Source organism: Babylonia areolata, chromosome 20, assembly GCF_041734735.1.
Source record: "Babylonia areolata isolate BAREFJ2019XMU chromosome 20, ASM4173473v1, whole genome shotgun sequence".
Classification (NCBI taxonomy): domain Eukaryota; kingdom Metazoa; phylum Mollusca; class Gastropoda; order Neogastropoda; family Buccinidae; genus Babylonia; species Babylonia areolata.
In genome coordinates, this window is record NC_134895.1 from 30,837,839 (window position 1) to 30,857,838 (window position 20,000).

At 47.6% G+C, this 20,000-nt stretch overlaps 1 protein-coding gene across 4 annotated transcripts in view; it reads right to left on the minus strand.

Moving 5' to 3' along the window:
• Positions 1 to 1,694: 1,694 nt before the first annotated feature.
• The window catches only part of LOC143295400 (L-proline trans-4-hydroxylase-like), a 24,163-nt gene continuing 5,857 nt past the window's right edge, over positions 1,695 to 20,000 (minus strand). For all 4 annotated transcript variants that reach the window (XM_076607074.1, XM_076607075.1, XM_076607077.1 and 1 more), the window contains exons 5-10: positions 15,822 to 15,932; positions 11,572 to 11,666; positions 9,927 to 10,017; positions 7,495 to 7,624; positions 3,374 to 3,525; positions 1,695 to 3,054 (exon numbers count right to left, since the gene is read on the minus strand). In XM_076607074.1, the coding sequence (XP_076463189.1) occupies positions 2,938 to 3,054; positions 3,374 to 3,525; positions 7,495 to 7,624; positions 9,927 to 10,017; positions 11,572 to 11,666; positions 15,822 to 15,932 (696 nt within the window). In that variant the 3' untranslated portion in view covers positions 1,695 to 2,937. The remainder of the gene's footprint in view (positions 3,055 to 3,373; positions 3,526 to 7,494; positions 7,625 to 9,926; positions 10,018 to 11,571; positions 11,667 to 15,821; positions 15,933 to 20,000) is intronic.

Genomic DNA, 20,000 nt, shown 5'->3' on the forward strand with positions numbered 1-20,000 from the left:
CCCCCCTCCCTCCAAAATGTTTCGGTCACCCACTTACTTCACCACAGCCAAAAACGTCCTCACCACCCTCAACAGTCAGTTATCAGGTAAAGACAAGACAAGTCAGGACAAGACAAACCACCACCCTCAACAGTCAGTTATCAGGTAAAGACAAGACAAGACAAGACAGGACAAGACAAACCACCACCCTCAACAGTCAGCTATCAGGTAAAGACAAGACAAGACAGGACAAGACAAGACAAGACAGGACAAACCACCACCCTCAACAGTCAGCTATCAGGTAAAGACAAGACAAGACAAGACAGGACAAGACAAACCACCACCCTCAACAGTCAGCTATCAGGTAAAGACAAAACAACACACACACACACACACAAAGAGAGAGAGAGAGAGAGAGAGAGAGAGAGAGAGAGAGAGAGAGAGAGAGAGAGAGAGAGAAAGAACAAAAGCAAAACAAAACCAAACAAAAACACCGACTGATTAGCAGGCCCACAAAATGGGCCATTACCATGGCCTATTGAAATTCTGATATCAGGAAGTTGGGAAGACCAGTTGCTAGGTAACATGTACCGAATGGCGAAAGTCCTAAGCGACTCATCTCTCTTTCTGACTCCCCCCCCCCCACACACACACCCCACGCCACCCACACCTATCTGCTTGTGTTAATGGCATACCTTCCAGTTAGCGGTCATGGCCTTCAACCTGAATGAGACAAAAGGGACAGAAAACACTTTTTTTTTTGGAAAACACTTTTTTTTTCGGAGATACAATTATCGTCAGCGTGCTTCATTTCTTTTTCTTTCTGTAATTCATATGGGAAAAAGCTCGAAAAGCACATATGGTGGTGGTGGTGGTGGTGGTCGTGGTGTGTGTGTGTGGTTAACTGAGACGCTCATCTGACGCTCAGAGAGTCCGTGAGGATCTGGGTTCGAATCCCGCCCATGCCCTTTCTCCAAAGTTTGGAGAATCAATCTGAGCGTCTAGTCATTCGGATGAGACGATAAACTGAGGTGTGGTGTGCACTTGGCGCAGTGAAAAACAACCCATGATATCGACAGTGTTGTCCTCTGGCATCAGTCTGCAGGAGAAACCCACCCTGATAAGTACACAATACATATGCATGCAATCAAGGCCCAAGCGCGTTGGGTTATGCTGCTGGTCAGACATCAGTCTAGCTGATGTGGTGTAGCGTATATGGATTTGTCCGAACGCAGTGAAGCATTATTGAAAAACTGAAACGTTCGCCGTGTGTGTGTGCGTGCGTGCAGGCGTGTGTGTGTGTGAGAGAGAGAGAGAGAGAGAGAGAGAGAGAGAGAGAGAGAGAGAGAGAGAGAGAGAGATGGAGGGAGCACGAGCTGACAGGTCAGTGCAGTGCCAACAGGACAGACTGCAGCCTGGGCCGTCCGGTCATCCACTGCTTGACTTTCACCCCCGGCAGCTCAGGTCGCTGGGAGAAGGACACAGGTTCAGTATCTGTGCTGAGGTCTCCAGAATAAAGGGATGGCGAGAAGTAAGAGATCAGTGGACACCGGGCGTGCTTTTACATGCCTTTTTGTGTAACTGTGATAGTGCATGTGTATTTTCATTTTAAAACAAAAAAAAGTATTCAATGACTGTGTGTCTATGCGTGTGCGCGCCAAAGAGAGGCAGAAATACTCAGACCACTGACCACAGACTTAAAGAAATCAGTCTCACATTAGATCGCGAATTTATTCCAAGTAAGAATAACCACACAGCTCTTCTGGTTAAATAGAGGCAATCTTCTTGTTGAGGGATGAGGGGATGAGGGAGAGGGATGAGGAAGGGGGATGAGGGGATGAGGGAGAGGGATGATGGGATGAGGGAGAGGGATGAGGAAGGGGGATGAGGGGATGAGGGATGATGGGATGAGGGAGAGGGATGAGGGAGAGGGATGATGGGAAGAGGGAGAGGATTGACGGGATAAAGGAGAGGGATGAGGGAAAGGAATGAGGGAGAGGGATGAGGGGATGAGGGAGAGGATTGAGGGGATGAGGGAGAGGGATGAGGGAGAGGGATGAGGGAGAGGGATGATGGGATGAGGGATGATGGGATGAGGGAGAGAGATGATGGGATGAGTGAGAGGGATAGGGATAAGTGGATGAGGGAGAGGGATGAGGGGATGGGGGAGAGGGATGAGGGAAAGGGATGAGGAGAGGGATGAGGGAGAGGGATGATGGGATGAGGGAGAAGACTGAGGGGATAAGGGAGATGGATGAGGGAGAGGATGATGGGATGAGGGAGAGGAATGAGGGAAAGGGATGAGGGAATGAGGGAGAGGGATGAGGGAGAGGGATGAGGGAGAGGGATGAGAGGATGGGGGAAAGGGATGAGGGAGAGGGATGAGGAATGATGGAAATGAATGAGGGGATGGGGGAGAGGGATGAGAGATGAGGGGATGAGGGAGAGGGATGAGGGAAAGGAATATGAAAGAAGACAACACAGAAACATGAACATCTCTCCAGAATACTATTACAGATGCTCCAAAAAGAAACCGTTTCTTGTCACTATAAAATACAATTTGTTTTGCTGGGGGTGGGGGTGGGTGGTGGCTGTTTGGGGGTGGGGGAGATGGAGGCTTTATTTTCACGACTTCGATCATCTGTTTTTCATTATTTCAACATCTTATTAAAAATGTTTATCTATTCATTCATTCATTCGGTCATCTGAGGGTGAGAGTGGAGGACAGATCGATGGATTGTGTGCTTGAGTCGATTCATTTACTTACCATCTCGGTAGTGAGACAGGATGACAATTTTCAAGAACACATTCGTTTTTTCATTTCATTATTTTTTGTCTCTCATTAATTTGTCCCATTTCCTATTCAGCCAATGCCGATAGCAAAGCAACAAGTTCAAAGCTCGACGGGTGCCAGCATTTCAAGAGACGTGACGTCATAACAATCCCTCCGTGTGCACGTCACGCCGGGGTCTTCTTGGCCGTGACGTCAGTGGTGCGGTCCGTGGCGGGGTTCATGAATTCCTTGCCGCTCATGTCCGTGTAGTTCCGGCACTCCCGGATGGCGGCGTCAGGAACCTGTCCGCAACACGCCGGCACTGTGGTTAACTCCAACACACACACGTTGACAACAGCAGGGGTACTGTCACATCGGGACTGAAGCAGGCTTTAAAAACAACAACAATCAAAGAACAAAACCTAAGAAACAAAAAGTAGGTGACCAAAACACGAAGAAGATGAAAAACAACAAAACAACAAAAAACTAAAAACAAAAACACACACAAAAAAACAACAACAACACACACACACAAGTCTCTAGGTAATCAAAAGGATCAACAATAAAAAGCTGATGCCCACACACTCCCAGCCACCCCCACGTCCCCCTCCCCCCACACACCATGTTCAGCTTGGTGTAGCAGGGGTGGTGGTGGATCTTGACGGGGTTGTTGGAGGCCTTGTTGTAGCAGGGGATCAGCACCCAGCGCTTGGTGGCCGAGCGGTTCGTGTCACTGCAGTGCAGCAGGTTGCAGTGGAAGAACAGCGCGTCGCCTGGCAGCGTCACAGTCACCACAGTCATCAGTCATCACAGCCACAGTCACCACAGCCACAGTCACCACAGTCATCAGTGACCACAGCCACAGTCATCAGTCATCACAGCCACAGTCATCACAGCCACAGTCACCACAGTCATCAGTGACCACAGTCACCAGTGACCACAGTCATCAGTGACCACAGTCATCAGTGACCACAGCCACAGTCACCACAGCCACAGTCACCACAGTCATCAGTGACCACAGTCATCAGTGACCACAGCCACAGTCACCACAGCCACAGTCACCACAGTCATCAGTGACCACAGCCACAGTCATCAGTGACCACAGTCATCAGTCACCACAGCCACAGTCACCACAGCCACAGTCACCACAGTCATCAGTGACCACAGTCATCAGTGACCACAGCCACAGTCACCACAGCCACAGTCACCACAGTCATCAGTGACCACAGCCACAGTCATCAGTCATCACAGCCACAGTCACCACAGTCATCAGTGACCACAGTCATCACAGCCACAGTCACCACAGCCACAGTCATCACAGCCACAGTCATCACAGTCATCACAGCCACAGTCACCAAAGTCATCACAGCCACAGTCATCACAGTCATCAGTCATCACAGTCATCAGAGCCACAGTCACCACAGTCATCAGTCATCACAGCCACAGTCACCACAGTCATCAGTCATCACAGCCACAGTCACCACAGCCACACTCACCACAGCCACAGTCATCACAGCCACAGTCACCACAGCCACAGTCATCACAGCCACAGTCACCGCAGTCATCAGAGCCACAGTCATCACAGTCATCAGTGACCACAGCCACAGTCACCACAGTCATCAGTGACCACAGCCACAGTCATCACAGCCACAGTCACCACAGTCATCACAGCCACAGTCACCACAGTCATCACAGCCACAGTCACCACAGTCATCAGTCATCACAGCCACAGTCACCACAGTCATCACAGCCACAGTCACCACAGTCATCAGTCATCACAGCCACAGTCACCACAGTCATCAGTGACCACAGTCATCAGTCATCACAGTCATCAGTGACCACAGTCATCAGTCACCACAGTCATCAGTCATCACAGCCACAGTCATCACAGTCATCAGTCACCACAGTCATCAGTCATCACAGCCACAGTCATCACAGTCATCAGTCACCACAGTCATCAGTCACTACAGTCATCAGTCACCACAGTCATCAGTGACCACAGTCATCAGAGCCACAGTCACCACAGTCATCAGTCATCACAGCCACAGTCACCACAGTCATCAGTCACCACAGTCATCAATCATCACAGTCATCAGTCATCATAGCCACAGTCACCACAGTCATCAGTCACCACAGTCACAGTCACCACAGTCATCACAGCCACAGTCACCACAGTCATCAGTCACGACAGTCATCACAGCCACAGTCATCACAGCCACAGTGACCACAGTCATCAGTCACCACAGTCACAGTCACCACAACCACAGTCACCACAGCCACAGTGTCCACAGTCAGTGACCACAGACACAGTCATCACAGCCACAGTCACCACAGTCATCAGTCACCACAGTCACAGTCACCACAACCACAGTCACCACAGCCACAGTCACCACAGTCATCAGTCATCACAGTCATCAGTCATCACAGCCACAGTCATCACAGCCACAGTCACCACAGTCACAGTCATCACAGCCACAGTCATCACAGCCACAGTCACCACAGTCACAGTCATCACAGCCACAGTCACCACAGTCACAGTCATCACAGCCACAGTCACCACAGCCACAGTCACCACAGTCATCAGTCATCACAGTCATCAGTCATCACAGCCACAGTCATCACAGCCACAGTCATCAGTCATCACAGTCATCACAGCCACAGTCACCACAGCCATCACAGCCACAGTCACCACAGTCATCAGTCATCACAGCCACAGTCATCACAGCCACAGTCACCACAGTCATCAGTCATCACAGCCACAGTCATCACAGTCATCAGTCATCACAGTCATCAGTCACCACAGTCATCAGTCATCACAGCCACAGTCATCACAGTCATCAGTCATCACAACCACAGTCACCACAGTCATCACAGCCACAGTCACCACAGTCATCACAGCCACAGTCACCACAGTCATCACAGCCACAGTCACCACAGCCATCAGTCATCACAGCCATCAGTCATCACAGCCACAGTCACCACAGTCATCAGTCATCACAGCCACAGTCATCACAGCCACAGTCACCACAGTCATCAGTCATCACAGCCACAGTCATCACAGCCATCAGTCATCACAGCCACAGTCATCACAGTCATTAGTCATCACAGTCATCAGTCATCACAGTCATCAGTCACCACAGTCATCAGTCATCACAGTCATCAGTCATCACAGCCACAGTCACCACAGTCATCAGTCATCACAGCCATCAGTCATCACAGCCACAGTCACCACAGTCATCAGTCATCACAGCCACAGTCATCACAGTCATCAGTCATCACAGTCATCAGTCACCACAGTCACCACAGTCATCAGTCATCACAGCCACAGTCATCACAGTCATCACAGCCACAGTCATCACAACCACAGTCACCACAGTCATCACAGCCACAGTCACCACAGTCATCAGTCATCACAGCCATCAGTCATCACAGCCACAGTCATCACAGTCATCAGTCATCACAGCCACAGTCATCACAGTCATCAGTCACCACAGTCATCAGTCATCACAGTCATCAGTCATCACAGCCACAGTCATCAGTCATCAGTCATCACAGCCACAGTCACCACAGTCATCAGTCATCACAGCCACAGTCATCACAGTCATCAGTCATCACAGTCATCAGTCACTACAGCCACAGTCATCACAGTCATCAGTCATCACAGTCATCAGTCATCACAGCCACAGTCACCACAGTCATCAGTCATCACAGCCATCAGTCATCACAGCCACAGTCACCACAGCCACAGTCACCACAGTCATCAGTCATCACAGCCACAGTCATCACAGCCATCAGTCATCACAGCCACAGTCACCACAGTCATCAGTCACCACAGTCATCACAGCCACAGTCACCACAGTCATCAGTCACCACAGCCACAGTCACAGTCATCAGGATCAGTCATCAGAATGACAATCATCAGATTCACAGTCATCAAAGTAACTATCAAATGATTAATCAACAGTAACCATAATCATCTGATTAACAGTCGCTCAGTTCAGTCATCACAATCATTGTCATCGCAATCACGTTACTTCCAGCTACTTTGTGTCACACTTTTATATGTCACGTTGTGTTACGTTACGTTACTTCCTTACTTTTTGTTATGTTACTTTCTTCTTTTTTCACCTTCATACAATTTGAGTTGTTTACTTTAGTTGCTCTACAAGGGTGGTCCTGGCAAAATGCTGTAGGAGAGTTAACTTTGACTGAATAACAAAATACACTTGCAGGCAGAAAAGAGAAATACAAATGTGGGTCGCGCTGAACTGTAGTGACGTGTTCTCCCCGGGGAGAGCAGCCTGAATTTCACACACAGACACCTGTTGTGATAAGAGTAATACAACACGACACAATGCAACTCAATATCTAATTTTTGCTTTCACGAAACAGACCCACCTTGTTCAAACATTTTCCCTTCCAAGCTTTAACCCGATGCACTACATCCACACTGGCAGATCCTTGTGCAATTTCAGTCAAGCTGAAGATACAGTTATATAATCAATATATATAGTTAGCAATTTCTGTCAAGCTAAATATACAGTTATATAATCAATATATATATATATATATATATATATATATATATACACAATTAAAGAGAAATGTAGGTTGCTCATTTTGTATGTATTGTCCTATGTCTCATAAGCCTTACGTTATCATAACAATGTAACATTACATTCTGTTCTATTCTATCACACACACACACACACACACACACACACACACACACACGCACTGACCGGGGTCCATTTCCACAAACTTGTGGGGCAGTTTGTCTCTGATGTGTTGAAGCCGTTCCTGGTCACACTGCTGTTGGCCTGCCGTCAGCTCGTGATCAATGCGTCCGCACTTATGGGAACCCTCGATCACCTTCCGTACCAGGACAGAGAGAGAGAGAGAACGAACGAACGATTTATCCAATATACGACCATCGCCACATATGAAGGGGTTAAACAACAGTAAATATGATTTTCTTCCTTATATAGTGTTATGAATATTGTTAACAAAACACGAACCTAAAAGCATTGCGTGGACAAGTATATATGGAGAGTCCAAGAGAAAAAACAACAACAATCGTCATTACCTTACTCTCTGACATGGAACAGTTTTGCTGCATTCGCCACGATTCTTCAAAGCATTGCATATATAGAGAGATAATTTTGTTATTATATTTTCATTGTTGGATGACATGGGCATTTGTAATGAAAACAGGAGTGAGAGAGGGAGAGAAAGAGAGAGAGAGAGAGAGAGAGAGAGAGAGAGAGAGAGAGAGAGAGAGAGAGAGTCCAATGCAGACACATATTTTCAGGCACTCGTCACGTCCCTCACTTGAACACATCTAGTACTACGCCTCTCCAACTCCAACACCCCACCCCAGCACCGCCACTTTCACACCCTGCTGCCACCATCCCCAGTCCTACACCACACTCTTCCCCACACCATCCCCAGTCCTACACCACACTCTTCCCCACACCATCCCGTCCTACACACACCATCCCCAGTCCTACACCACACTCTTCCCCACACCATCCCGTCCTACACCACACCATCCCCAGTCCTACACCACACTCTTCCCACACCATCCCCAGTCCTACACCACACTCTTCCCCACACCATCCCGTCCTACACCACGCCATCCCCAGTCCTACACCACACTCTTCCCCACACCATCCCGTCCTACACCACACCATCCCCAGTCCTACACCACACTCTTCCCCACACCATCCCCAGTCCTACACCACACTCTTCCCCACACCATCCCCAGTCCTACACCACACCATCCCCAGTCCTACACCACACTCTTCCCCACACCATCCCGTCCTACACCACACTCTTCCCCACACCATCCCCAGTCCTACACCACACTCTTCCCCACACCATCCCCAGTCCTACACCACACCATCCCCAGTCCTACACCACACCATCCCCAGTCCTACACCACACCATCCCCAGTCCTACACACACTCTTCCCCACACCATCCCCAGTCCTACACCACACCATCCCCAGTCCTACACCACACCATCCCCAGTCCTACACCACACTCTTCCCCACACCATCCCGTCCTACACCACACTCTTCCCCACACCATCCCCAGTCCTACACCACACCATCCCCAGTCCTACACCACACCATCCCCAGTCCTACACCACACCATCCCCACACCATCCCCAGTCCTACACCACACCATCCCCAGTCCTACACCACACCATCCCCACACCATCCCCAGTCCTACACACACTCTTCCCCACACCATCCCCAGTCCTACACACACTCTTCCCCACACCATCCCCAGTCCTACACACACTCTTCCCCACACCATCCCCTGTCCTACACACACTCTTCCCCACACCATCCCCAGTCCTACACACACTCTTCCCCACACCATCCCCAGTCCTACACACACTCTTCCCCACACCATCCCCAGTCCTACACACACTCTTCCCCACACCATCCCCAGTCTTACACCACACTCTTCCCCACACCATCCCCAGTCCTACACACACTCTTCCCCACACCATCCCCAGTCCTACACACACTCTTCCCCACACCATCCCCAGTCCTACACCACACTCTTCCCCACACCATCCCCTGTCCTACACCACACCATCCCCAGTCCTACACCACACCATCCCGTCCTACACCACACCATCCCGTCCTACACCACACCATCCCCAGTCTTACACCACACTCTTCCCCACACCATCCCCAGTCCTACACACACTCTTCCCCACGCCATCCCCAGTCCTACACCACACTCTTCCCCAGTCCTACACCACACCAGTCCTACACCACCCCAGTCCTACACCACACCATCCCCAGTCCTACACCACACCATCCCCAGTCCTACACCACACTCTTCCCCAGTCCTACACCACACTCTTCCCCAGTCCTACACCACACCAGTCCTACACCACACCAGTCCTACACCACACCATCCCCAGTCCTACACCACACTCTTCCCCACGCCATCCCCAGTCCTACACCACACCATCCCCACACCTCCTGAGACACCCAGTCCTATCACCCGCCCCCAACCCCATACTCCTCACCCTGTCACCCCAGCACAACACCACCGCTTTTACACCTACTGCTACCACCCCCAGTCCAACACCATTACCCAACACCTACCCCTACACCGCCCCCCTACAAGACACACAACATTGATGATACCTGAAGACATCCATTGTCCTTTCGGCACGGGTCGATGGGAATGAAGACACTGAGCATGTCGGGAAACAGGCAGCCATTTTTGTACCAGTACCTGTCACAGGAAATCACTGCGAATACATTTGGTCGGAAACTGAGAGATGGAACATGTCACTGTGACACTGTCCACCGCTGTGACACTGTAAACAGATCGGGTGGTAAATCCCGCACTGCACTGGACAGAGCTATGTCCCAATGCATGTTTTTATCTCCTGACAGAAGGACAGAGACTAAGAGAGGAAGAGATGAGAGGGAGGGAGAGAGAGAGAGGAGATAGTGAAACGCTTCAGACACTTTGCACTGACATTGTCCCTTTACGTCAAGGGGTCAGTTTTATTTCTCTGTTGCAGCACCAGTCCAGTTCAATTCAGTTACTCAAGGAGGCGTCAGTGCGTTCAGAAAATCCATATACACTACACCATATCTGCTAAGCAGATGCATGACCAGCAGCGTAACCCAACGCGCTTATGCAGCGCCAGGGGTGTTGAAGGGAAGAGAATAAACTCTGCTATTGAAAAAGCCAATTCTGTCATAAAACAAATCTAAAACCAAATTAGATAATCGTATATAGGTGCATGTAGCCAATCTCAAGCACGTTCACATTTTTCATCAACTACACGTGCACCGACTGCTGCCTCATCAACCAAGAGAGATATGGAGAAAAACCGACAGACGAGACTCAAAGATCAACGCGGTGAGAAGGTACATGTCTTCCGATCACACACACACACACACACACACACACACACGCACACACACACACACACTCACTCACTTTCATTGATGTGCACACAAAGTAGCTAAGGATCCGCCTGCACAAGAAATGAGAGAGGACCACATCTAACATTTTCATCAACATGTGGATGCTGAAAACGGTCTTTTCTATCCGGTATTCGACACGAGTTTTGTTGTTGTTGCTGCTGCTGCTGTTGCTGCTGTTCTTGTTGTTGGTGTTTGTTGTTTTCCATATGTTTTCAACATTATCAGCTTTGCAGTTGGTATTGCTGCCAGCGAGACCTACAGAGGCAAACACTAAGAATGTTTGTTCGCATCTCTGTCGCCATCATGACCCGACAGGCAAAAGAAAAAAAATCGACATGAATTTCGTGTGATCAGAACAGCATTGAAAGTAAATCATAAGATACGTTAAACACGTACAAATAATGTCTAAAAGTCAAGAGAAAATCGCCAGCTTCATCAAGGTCCGATACAAATAAAACAAACAACATGAAAACGAGCACTTGATATTTGCTCAAGTGGTTGATAACGAATCTACAAAGACATTATGTTCTTTTTTCACAAACGTGAGCATTTATCATTACTGTACATTCTTCTTATTCCTGACATTCCTGACAAGAAGGATAATTGGTCATTATCGCACATAAATTTTGTGGGTCCATATCAAACGTCATAGGTTTAATAATAATAATAATGGTATTTAGATAGCGCCGAATCTTGTGCAGAGACAAATCAAAGCGCTTTCGCACCAGTCATTCACACGCATATTTGTTAAAAGCGTATGAAAATAGTGACATTATTCATATCTCTTCATCAACGGGGCCCTTCATGTGTTTATTGGAGGGTGGAGGAAGGAAGGAGCGTCACCTACCCGTAATCCTGGTGCCAGATATGTTTTCCCCCTCTTCCCTCGGGGTCCTTGGCCATCAGCTTGGTGTGGTAGTGGTACACCTCCCCGCCCAGCAACTGCACACACATACACACACACACGCGCGCGCGCACATACGCACACACGCAAGCGCCAACATTCACGCATACACACATTTCCGTGCACATAAAGACACGCACAATAGCATATGGTAACAGAAGAGAGAGTGAGAGGGGGCTCAGAGAGAGGGGGGTGAGAGAGACAGACAGATAGACACACAGGCAGACAGGTAAAGAGAAATAACCTGAGAACAAATTTCAATCCCCAACTGCTACCCAGGGACGCACCTGTTAGAGACATTAGATACAGAAGGACAGGCTGTTAGAGACATTAGTTACAGAAGGACAGGCTGTTAGAGACACCGGATAGAGAAGGACAGGCTGTTAGAGACACCGGATAGAGAAGGACAGGCTGTTAGAGACACTAGAGACAGAAGGACAGGCTGTTAGAGACACCGGATACAGAAGGACAGGCTGTTAGAGACACTAGACACAGAAGGACAGGCTGTTAGAGACACTAGAGACAGAAGGACAGGCTGTTAGAGACATTAGAGACAGAAGGACAGGCTGTTAGACACCCTAGACACAGAAGGACAGGCTGTTAGACACACTAGAGACAAAAGGACAGGCTGTTAGAGACACTAGAGACAGAAGGACAGGCTGTTAGAGACACCGGATACAGAAGGACAGGCTGTTAGACACACTAGAGACAGAAGGACAGGCTGTTAGAGACACCGGATACAGAAGGACAGGCTGTTAGAGACACTAGAGACAAAAGGACAGGCTGTGCAATGTTTCCATTTTCATTGTCCTGCCACTCCCCTTCAAACATGAAGGACTCCAACATCAAAGCTCCACTCCCCTTCAAACATGAAGGACTCCAACATCAAAGCTCCACTCCCCTTCAAACATGGAGGACTCCAACATCAAAGCTCCACTCCCCTTCAAACATGGAGGACTCCATCAAAGCTCCACTCCCCTTCAAACATGGAGGACTCCAACATCAAAGCTCCACTCCCCTTCAAACATGATGGACTCCATCAAAGCTCCACTCCCCTTCAAACATGGAGGACTCCAACATCAAAGCTCCACTCCCCTTCAAACATGGAGGACTCCAACATCAAAGCTCCACTCCCCTTCAAACATGGAGGACTCCAACATCAAAGCTCCACTCCCCTTCAAACATGGAGGACTCCAACATCAAAGCTCCACTCCCCTTCAAACATGGAGGACTCCAACATCAAAGCTCCACTCCCCTTCAAACATGAAAGACTCCAACATCAAAGCTCCACTCCTCTTCAAACATGAAGGACTCCAACATCAAAGCTCCACTCCCCTTCAAACATGGAAGACTTCAACATCAAAGCTCCACTCCCCTTCAAACACGAAGGACTCCAACATCAAAGCTCCACTCCCCTTCAAACATGAAGGACTCCAACATCAAAGCTCCACTCCCCTTCAAACATGAAAGACTCCAACATCAAAGCTCCACTCCTCTTCAAACATGAAGGACTCCAACATCAAAGCTCCACTCCCCTTCAAACATGGAGGACTTCAACATCAAAGATCCACTCCCCTTCAAACATGAAGGACTCCAACATCAAAGCTCCACTCCCCTTCAAACATGAAGGACTCCAACATCAAAGCTCCACTCCTCTTCAAACATGAAGGACTCCAACATCAAAGCTCCACTCCCCTTCAAACATGGAGGACTTCAACATCAAAGCTCCACTCCCCTTCAAACATGAAGGACTCCAACATCAAAGCTCCACTCCCCTTCAAACATGAAGGACTCCAACATCAAAGCTCCACTCCCCTTCAAACATGAAGGACTCCAACATCAAAGCTCCACTCCCCTTCAAACATGGAGGACTCCAACATCAAAGCTCCACTCCCCTTCAAACATGGAGGACTCCAACATCAAAGCTCCACTCCCCTTCAAACATGAAGGACTCCAACATCAAAGCTCCACTCCCCTTCAAACATGAAGGACTCCAACATCAAAGCTCCCCTTCAAACATGGAGGACTCCAACATCAAAGCTCCACTCCCCTTCAAACATGAAGGACTCCAACATCAAAGCTCCTCTTCAAACATGAAGGACTCCAACATCAAAGCTCCACTCCCCTTCAAACATGGAGGACTCCAACATCAAAGCTCCACTCCCCTTCAAACATGAAAGACTCCAACATCAAAGCTCCACTCCTCTTCAAACATGAAGGACTCCAACATCAAAGCTCCACTCCCCTTCAAACATGGAAGACTTCAACATCAAAGCTCCACTCCCCTTCAAACATGGAGGACTCCAACATCAAAGCTCCACTCCCCTTCAAACATGGAGGACTCCAACATCAAAGCTCCACTCCCCTTCAAACATGAAGGACTCCAACATCAAAGCTCCACTCCCCTTCAAACATGAAGGACTCCAACATCAAAGCTCCCCTTCAAACATGGAGGACTCCAACATCAAAGCTCCACTCCCCTTCAAACATGAAGGACTCCAACATCAAAGCTCCTCTTCAAACATGAAGGACTCCAACATCAAAGCTCCACTCCCCTTCAAACATGGAGGACTCCAACATCAAAGCTCCACTCCCCTTCAAACATGAAAGACTCCAACATCAAAGCTCCACTCCTCTTCAAACATGAAGGACTCCAACATCAAAGCTCCACTCCCCTTCAAACATGGAAGACTTCAACATCAAAGCTCCACTCCCCTTCAAACATGAAGGACTCCAACATCAAAGCTCCACTCCCCTTCAAACATGGAGGACTCCAACATCAAAGCTCCACTCCCCTTCAAACATGGAGGACTCCAACATCAAAGCTCCACTCCCCTTCAAACATGAAGGACTCCAACATCAAAGCTCCACTCCCCTTCAAACATGAAGGACTCCAACATCAAAGCTCCACTCCCCTTCAAACATGAAGGACTCCAACATCAAAGCTCCCCTTCAAACATGAAGGACTCCAACATCAAAGCTCCACTCTCCTTCAAACATGGAGGACTCCAACATCAGAGCTCCACTCCCCTTCAAACATGAAGGACTCCAACATCAAAGCTCCACACACCAACAATACAAATACAAAAACTTACAAAGTAAGGGACAAAAAAAAAAAAAAAAAAAAAAAAAGGGAAAAAATCAAAACCCTTCACACTGTTAATGAAGATCTTATTAAGAGAGCCGAATAAAACTAACAATGAAAACACACACACACACACACACACACACACACACACACACACACACAAATATCAGTAGCAAAAAAGGAAAGAAAACTAACAGAAAAATAAACAGACAAAATTCCAGTCAGCCAACCAAAAACCTAAATCAGCTTCCAAAATACAAATTCGGACAAAATTAGTTTACACGTTCGTTGACGTACGACACACCCATCCCCCCCCCCCCCCCCCCCCCCCCCCCCCCCCCCCCACCCCCACCACCCCATCTGCCCTAGCACACCCCCCCACCAACTCCCATCCCTAGCACACCCTCCCCCTCCCCCCCCCCCCCCCCCCCCCCCCCCCCACCAACCCCCATCTGGCCTACACTCTCCCCCCCCCACACACCCCTGGCCTGCAACCCCTCCCCCCCCCCCACCAATCCCCATCTGGCCCTAGCACACCCTTCCCCTCCCCTCCCCCCCACCAACTCCCATCTGGCCCTAGCACACCCTTCCCCTCCCCCCCCCAACTCCCCATCTGGCCCTAGCACACCCTTCCCCTCCCCCCCCCCCCCCAACTCCCCATCTGGCCCTAGCACACCCTTCCCCTCCACTCCTTGATGTGTTCACTAACCTCCCAAGAACTGGAAACCCCACCCTCCCTCTCCCCCACTCCCACCATTCTCAGCTCGGTTGTTCAGCAGGGATCACACGTGAGCCATGGAGGCTTTCTCTGATGCTGTTTTTGTTTTACTTTCTGTTACTTACCATCGGCAAATCGTTTACTGAACAATACTTTATTGTCATTATATCTTTTTTTGTCGTTTTTGTTAATGTTATATACACAAACCCAGGAGGCTGTCTAGGCCTGATCATCGCGTTGGATTTATGAGATCAGGCATCTGCTCGTGTGTGTGTGTGTTTAAAAAAAAAAAAAAAAATTATTCATGTTTCTTATTTATTCTTTCACAGCATATATGGATCAAGCCGTACGCTATGCCGTCTCCTTGAAAGTGAAACACATCCTCACCTTCTCCGCTGTGCCGGCCACCTTGTGGCACCTGGCCAGCATACCTGTGGGGTCCTCCCCTGGGTGGCTCCACAGGGTAAGCCGGCTCTTGCCGCCCTGTCCGTCAGAAATCTGCCCGGACCACCCGTCACACGTGACACACTGTTATCCACCCCGTCACACACTGTTACTGATGGTTATATAGCGCCATCCCGTCACACACTGTACTGATGGTTATATAGCGTCACCCCGTCACACACTGTTACTGATGGTTATATAGCGTCACCCCGTCACACACTGTTATTGATTGTTATATAGCGTCATCCCGTCACACACTGTTACTGATGGTTATATAGCGTCAGCCCGTCACACACTGTTACTGATGGTTATATAGCGTCACCCCGTCACACACTGTTACTGATGGTTATATAGCGTCACCCCGTCACACACTGTTACTGATGGTTATATAGCGCCACCCCGTTCGTCACACACTGTTACTGATGGTTATAATTATAGCGTCACCCCGCCACGCACTGTTACTGATGGTTATATAGCATCACCCCGTTACGTCACACACTGATATTGATGGTTATAATTATAGCGTCACCCCGTCACACTCTGTTACTGATGGTTATATAGCGTCAGCCCGTCACACACTGTTACTGATGGCTATATAGCGTCAGCCCGTCACACACTGTTACTGATGGTTATATAGCGTCACCCCGTCACACACTGTTACTGATGGTTATATAGCGTCAGCCCGTCACACACTGTTACTGATGGTTATATAGCGTCACTCCGTCACACTCTGTTACTGATGGTTATATAGCGTCACCCCGTCACACACTGTTACTGATGGTTATATAGCGTCAGCCCGTCACACACTGTTACTGATGGCTATATAGCGTCAGCCCGTCACACAGTTACTGATTGTTATATAGCGTCAGCCCGTCACACACTGTTACTGATGGTTATATAGCGTCACCCCGGCACACTCTGTTACTGATGGTTATATAGCGTCACCCCGTCACACACTGTTACTGATGGTTATATAGCGCCATCCCGTCCAGTCACCCCGTCACACACTGTTACTGATGGTTACATAGCGTCACCCCGTCACACACTGTTACTGATGGTTACATAGCGTCACCCCGTCACACACTGTTACTGATGGTTAATATAGCGTCACCCTGTCACGTCACACACTGTTACTGATGGCTATATAGCGTCAGCCCGTCACACATTGTTACTGATGGTTATAATTATAGCGTCACCGCGCCACGCACTGTTACTGATGGTTATATAGCGTCAGCCGTCACACAGTGTTACTGATGGTTATATAGCATCACCCCGTTACGTCACACACTGATATTGATGGTTATAATTATAGCGTCACCCCGTCACACTCTGTTGCTGATGGTTATAATTATAGCGTCACCCCGTCACACACTGTTACTGATGGTTATATAGCGCCACCCCGTCACACACTGTTACTGATGGTTATATAGCGCCATCCCGTCACGTCACACACTGTTACTGATGGTTATATAGCGCCATCCCGTCACGTCACACACTGTTACTGATGGTTACATAGCATCACCCCGTCACACACTGTTACTGATGGTTATATAGCCCCACCCCGTCACATACTGTTACTGATGGTTATATAGCGCCACGGTCACCCCGTCACACACTGCTACTGATGGTTACATAGCGTCACCCCTTCACACACTGTTACTGATGGTTACATAGCGTCACCCCGTCACACTCTGTTACTGATGGATATATAGCGTCACCCCGTCACACTCGGTTACTGATGGTTATATAGCTTCACCCCGTCACGTCACACACTGTTACTGCTGGTTATATAGCGTCACCCTGTCACACACTGTTACTGTTGTTCATAGTGATTTTTGACTCACTTGTGTAAACAAAGTGAGCCTATGTTTTAACCCGGTTTTCGGTTGTCTCTCTCTGTGTGTGTGCGTGTGTGTGTGTGTGTGTGTGTGTGTGTGTGTGTGTGTGTGTGTGTCCGTGGTAAACTTTAACATTGACATTTTCTCTGCAAATACTTTGTCAGTTGACACCAAATTAGGCATAAAAATAGGAAAAATTCAGTTCTTTCCAGTCATCTTGTTTAAAACAATATTGCACCTCTGGGATGGGCACAAAAAATAAAAATGAAGCCTAATTATATGCAAACTGCATTTACTGCTATATTTATATTTTTTGTATTCTCTAAACTTGGCACTTTGATCTGATATTCTGACCCAGCAACAAGAGCAGTCATTATTATCATTTTCTGTTCAAACAGGAACTTCTTTTGCTCAGCATGGAAGTTTTATTTATTTTGCAAACGTTTTGATGCAGATAGTAAAAAAGGGAAATTACTCTGTAATTAATGCTAGGGGACTTAATTTGCTTTAAACTGATCTTTCTCATTTTAAACATTACATTTTGAAATTATACTCAATACATAAAAAGCTTGGATTTTTTTTAAAGTGCATCACAAGTGAGTCTTGAAGGCCTTGCCTCTCTTGTCTTGTGTGTTTTTATGTCAGAAATCATAATTTACCTGTTTGCCAAGTTTAAATTACGGTATAAATGCAGGAGGAGGGTAACTATGGGCCATTTTCCCTTCTCTGGGCCCTATAAATAACGTTTGGGGTATGTGTGCTTGAAACGGCACTGTATCCATATATTTCACCACACAGTTCATTTCTTTATGTCTACAGAAAGAGGTAACTGCTGGCATAATCAGGCACTATATTACAATAGATTCGTGTTATAATATGTAGTATTGCATTTAATCAGTCTAATTTACATGGTTTATGTCCCAGCCGACCACAAAGGCCACAATGTCAATGAAGGGGGGGTGTCTTTTCATTTTCCAATGCATTATTATGAAATAAATCATATTATATCAATCTTACAGGGGTTTACTTATTTATTTGTTTATATATATATATATATATATTTTGGTCACTTTTCCTTCTTAAACCTATATACATGAAGTCTGGGGTATACCTGGTTGCAACGCCACAGTACCACAATAATGAACATAATACATTTTCTTTGTTCTCAACATAAAATTTAGAAGCGTGGACACACAAATTCTGCATCATCACAACAAAAACAACTTCGAGACTGACATAAGAACAGTGACTGAAAGAAGCAAGGCTCAGACTGAGAAATATGAAATTTCATGTGTTCACAAAACCTGTGCAAAGTTTGAAGGTTACAGAAAACTTGCAAAGAGACTGGATGATGCATTGTACAAATTCAAAATTTAAAATGCCAGACATGTACTTATATGCAAACAATGAAACACTGACAATAAGACAGAAAACCAAGCCTAACAGAAGGAGGATACCACAGCCGGACCATCAACTCCCAGGAAAAGACAACTTGTACTGAAAACTTTTATTTTACTTTATTTTTCCAAAGATATTGCTGCATCATGTGTGACAAAGCGAGGAAATGGAACCCAGTTTCTAAAGACTTGAGCTCTCAAATGAGAAAATGTACGGCAAAAATGCTGAAGACTCGATCAGAGAGGCAGCTTCTCTAACCGAGGGAATGGTGATCGTCTAAATACATGACAGTTAGTTACTGTACTCATCAGACACACACAGCCCGAACCATTACAAGTATTTTTGTTGCTTCTGCATCAGGGGATAGAAGGTTAGAAGAGGCAGCCCTCACTCTCCACTGTCTCATTCAGAGTGACAGAGAAGCTCAAGTCAGTCATTGCCCCCAGTAACGGCGTCTCTGGTTCTGCAAAAGACTGTACAGAATATGTTTTAATTGGAAAGAAAAATGCCCTTTAAAAGAAATACAGACCTACTGCTTAGTTCACAAGACACGTGTTATGTTTTCACAAGTGGTAAGTGGAAATGCCAAAGAAAATCGTTCTGGGCACTGCAATCCGCCATCTAACAGGAAGTGGTAAGCTTGTCAGCATACATATTTTGAATCACTTCGGACACTTCATGTCTCACAGTCGTGTCCTTAAACTTGAAACTGCAGTCTGCTACAATGGACTTCAAAGTAACAGCTTGCTGCCAGAAACCATCTCTCCTGATAGCGTGATTCTTCACTCCTGCGGAGACAACAGTGATTTACAGGAGTTAGGATTAGGATCTGGCAAAGACATTCAATATAATTATGGAATGGCCATTCAAAACGTAGCAATAAACC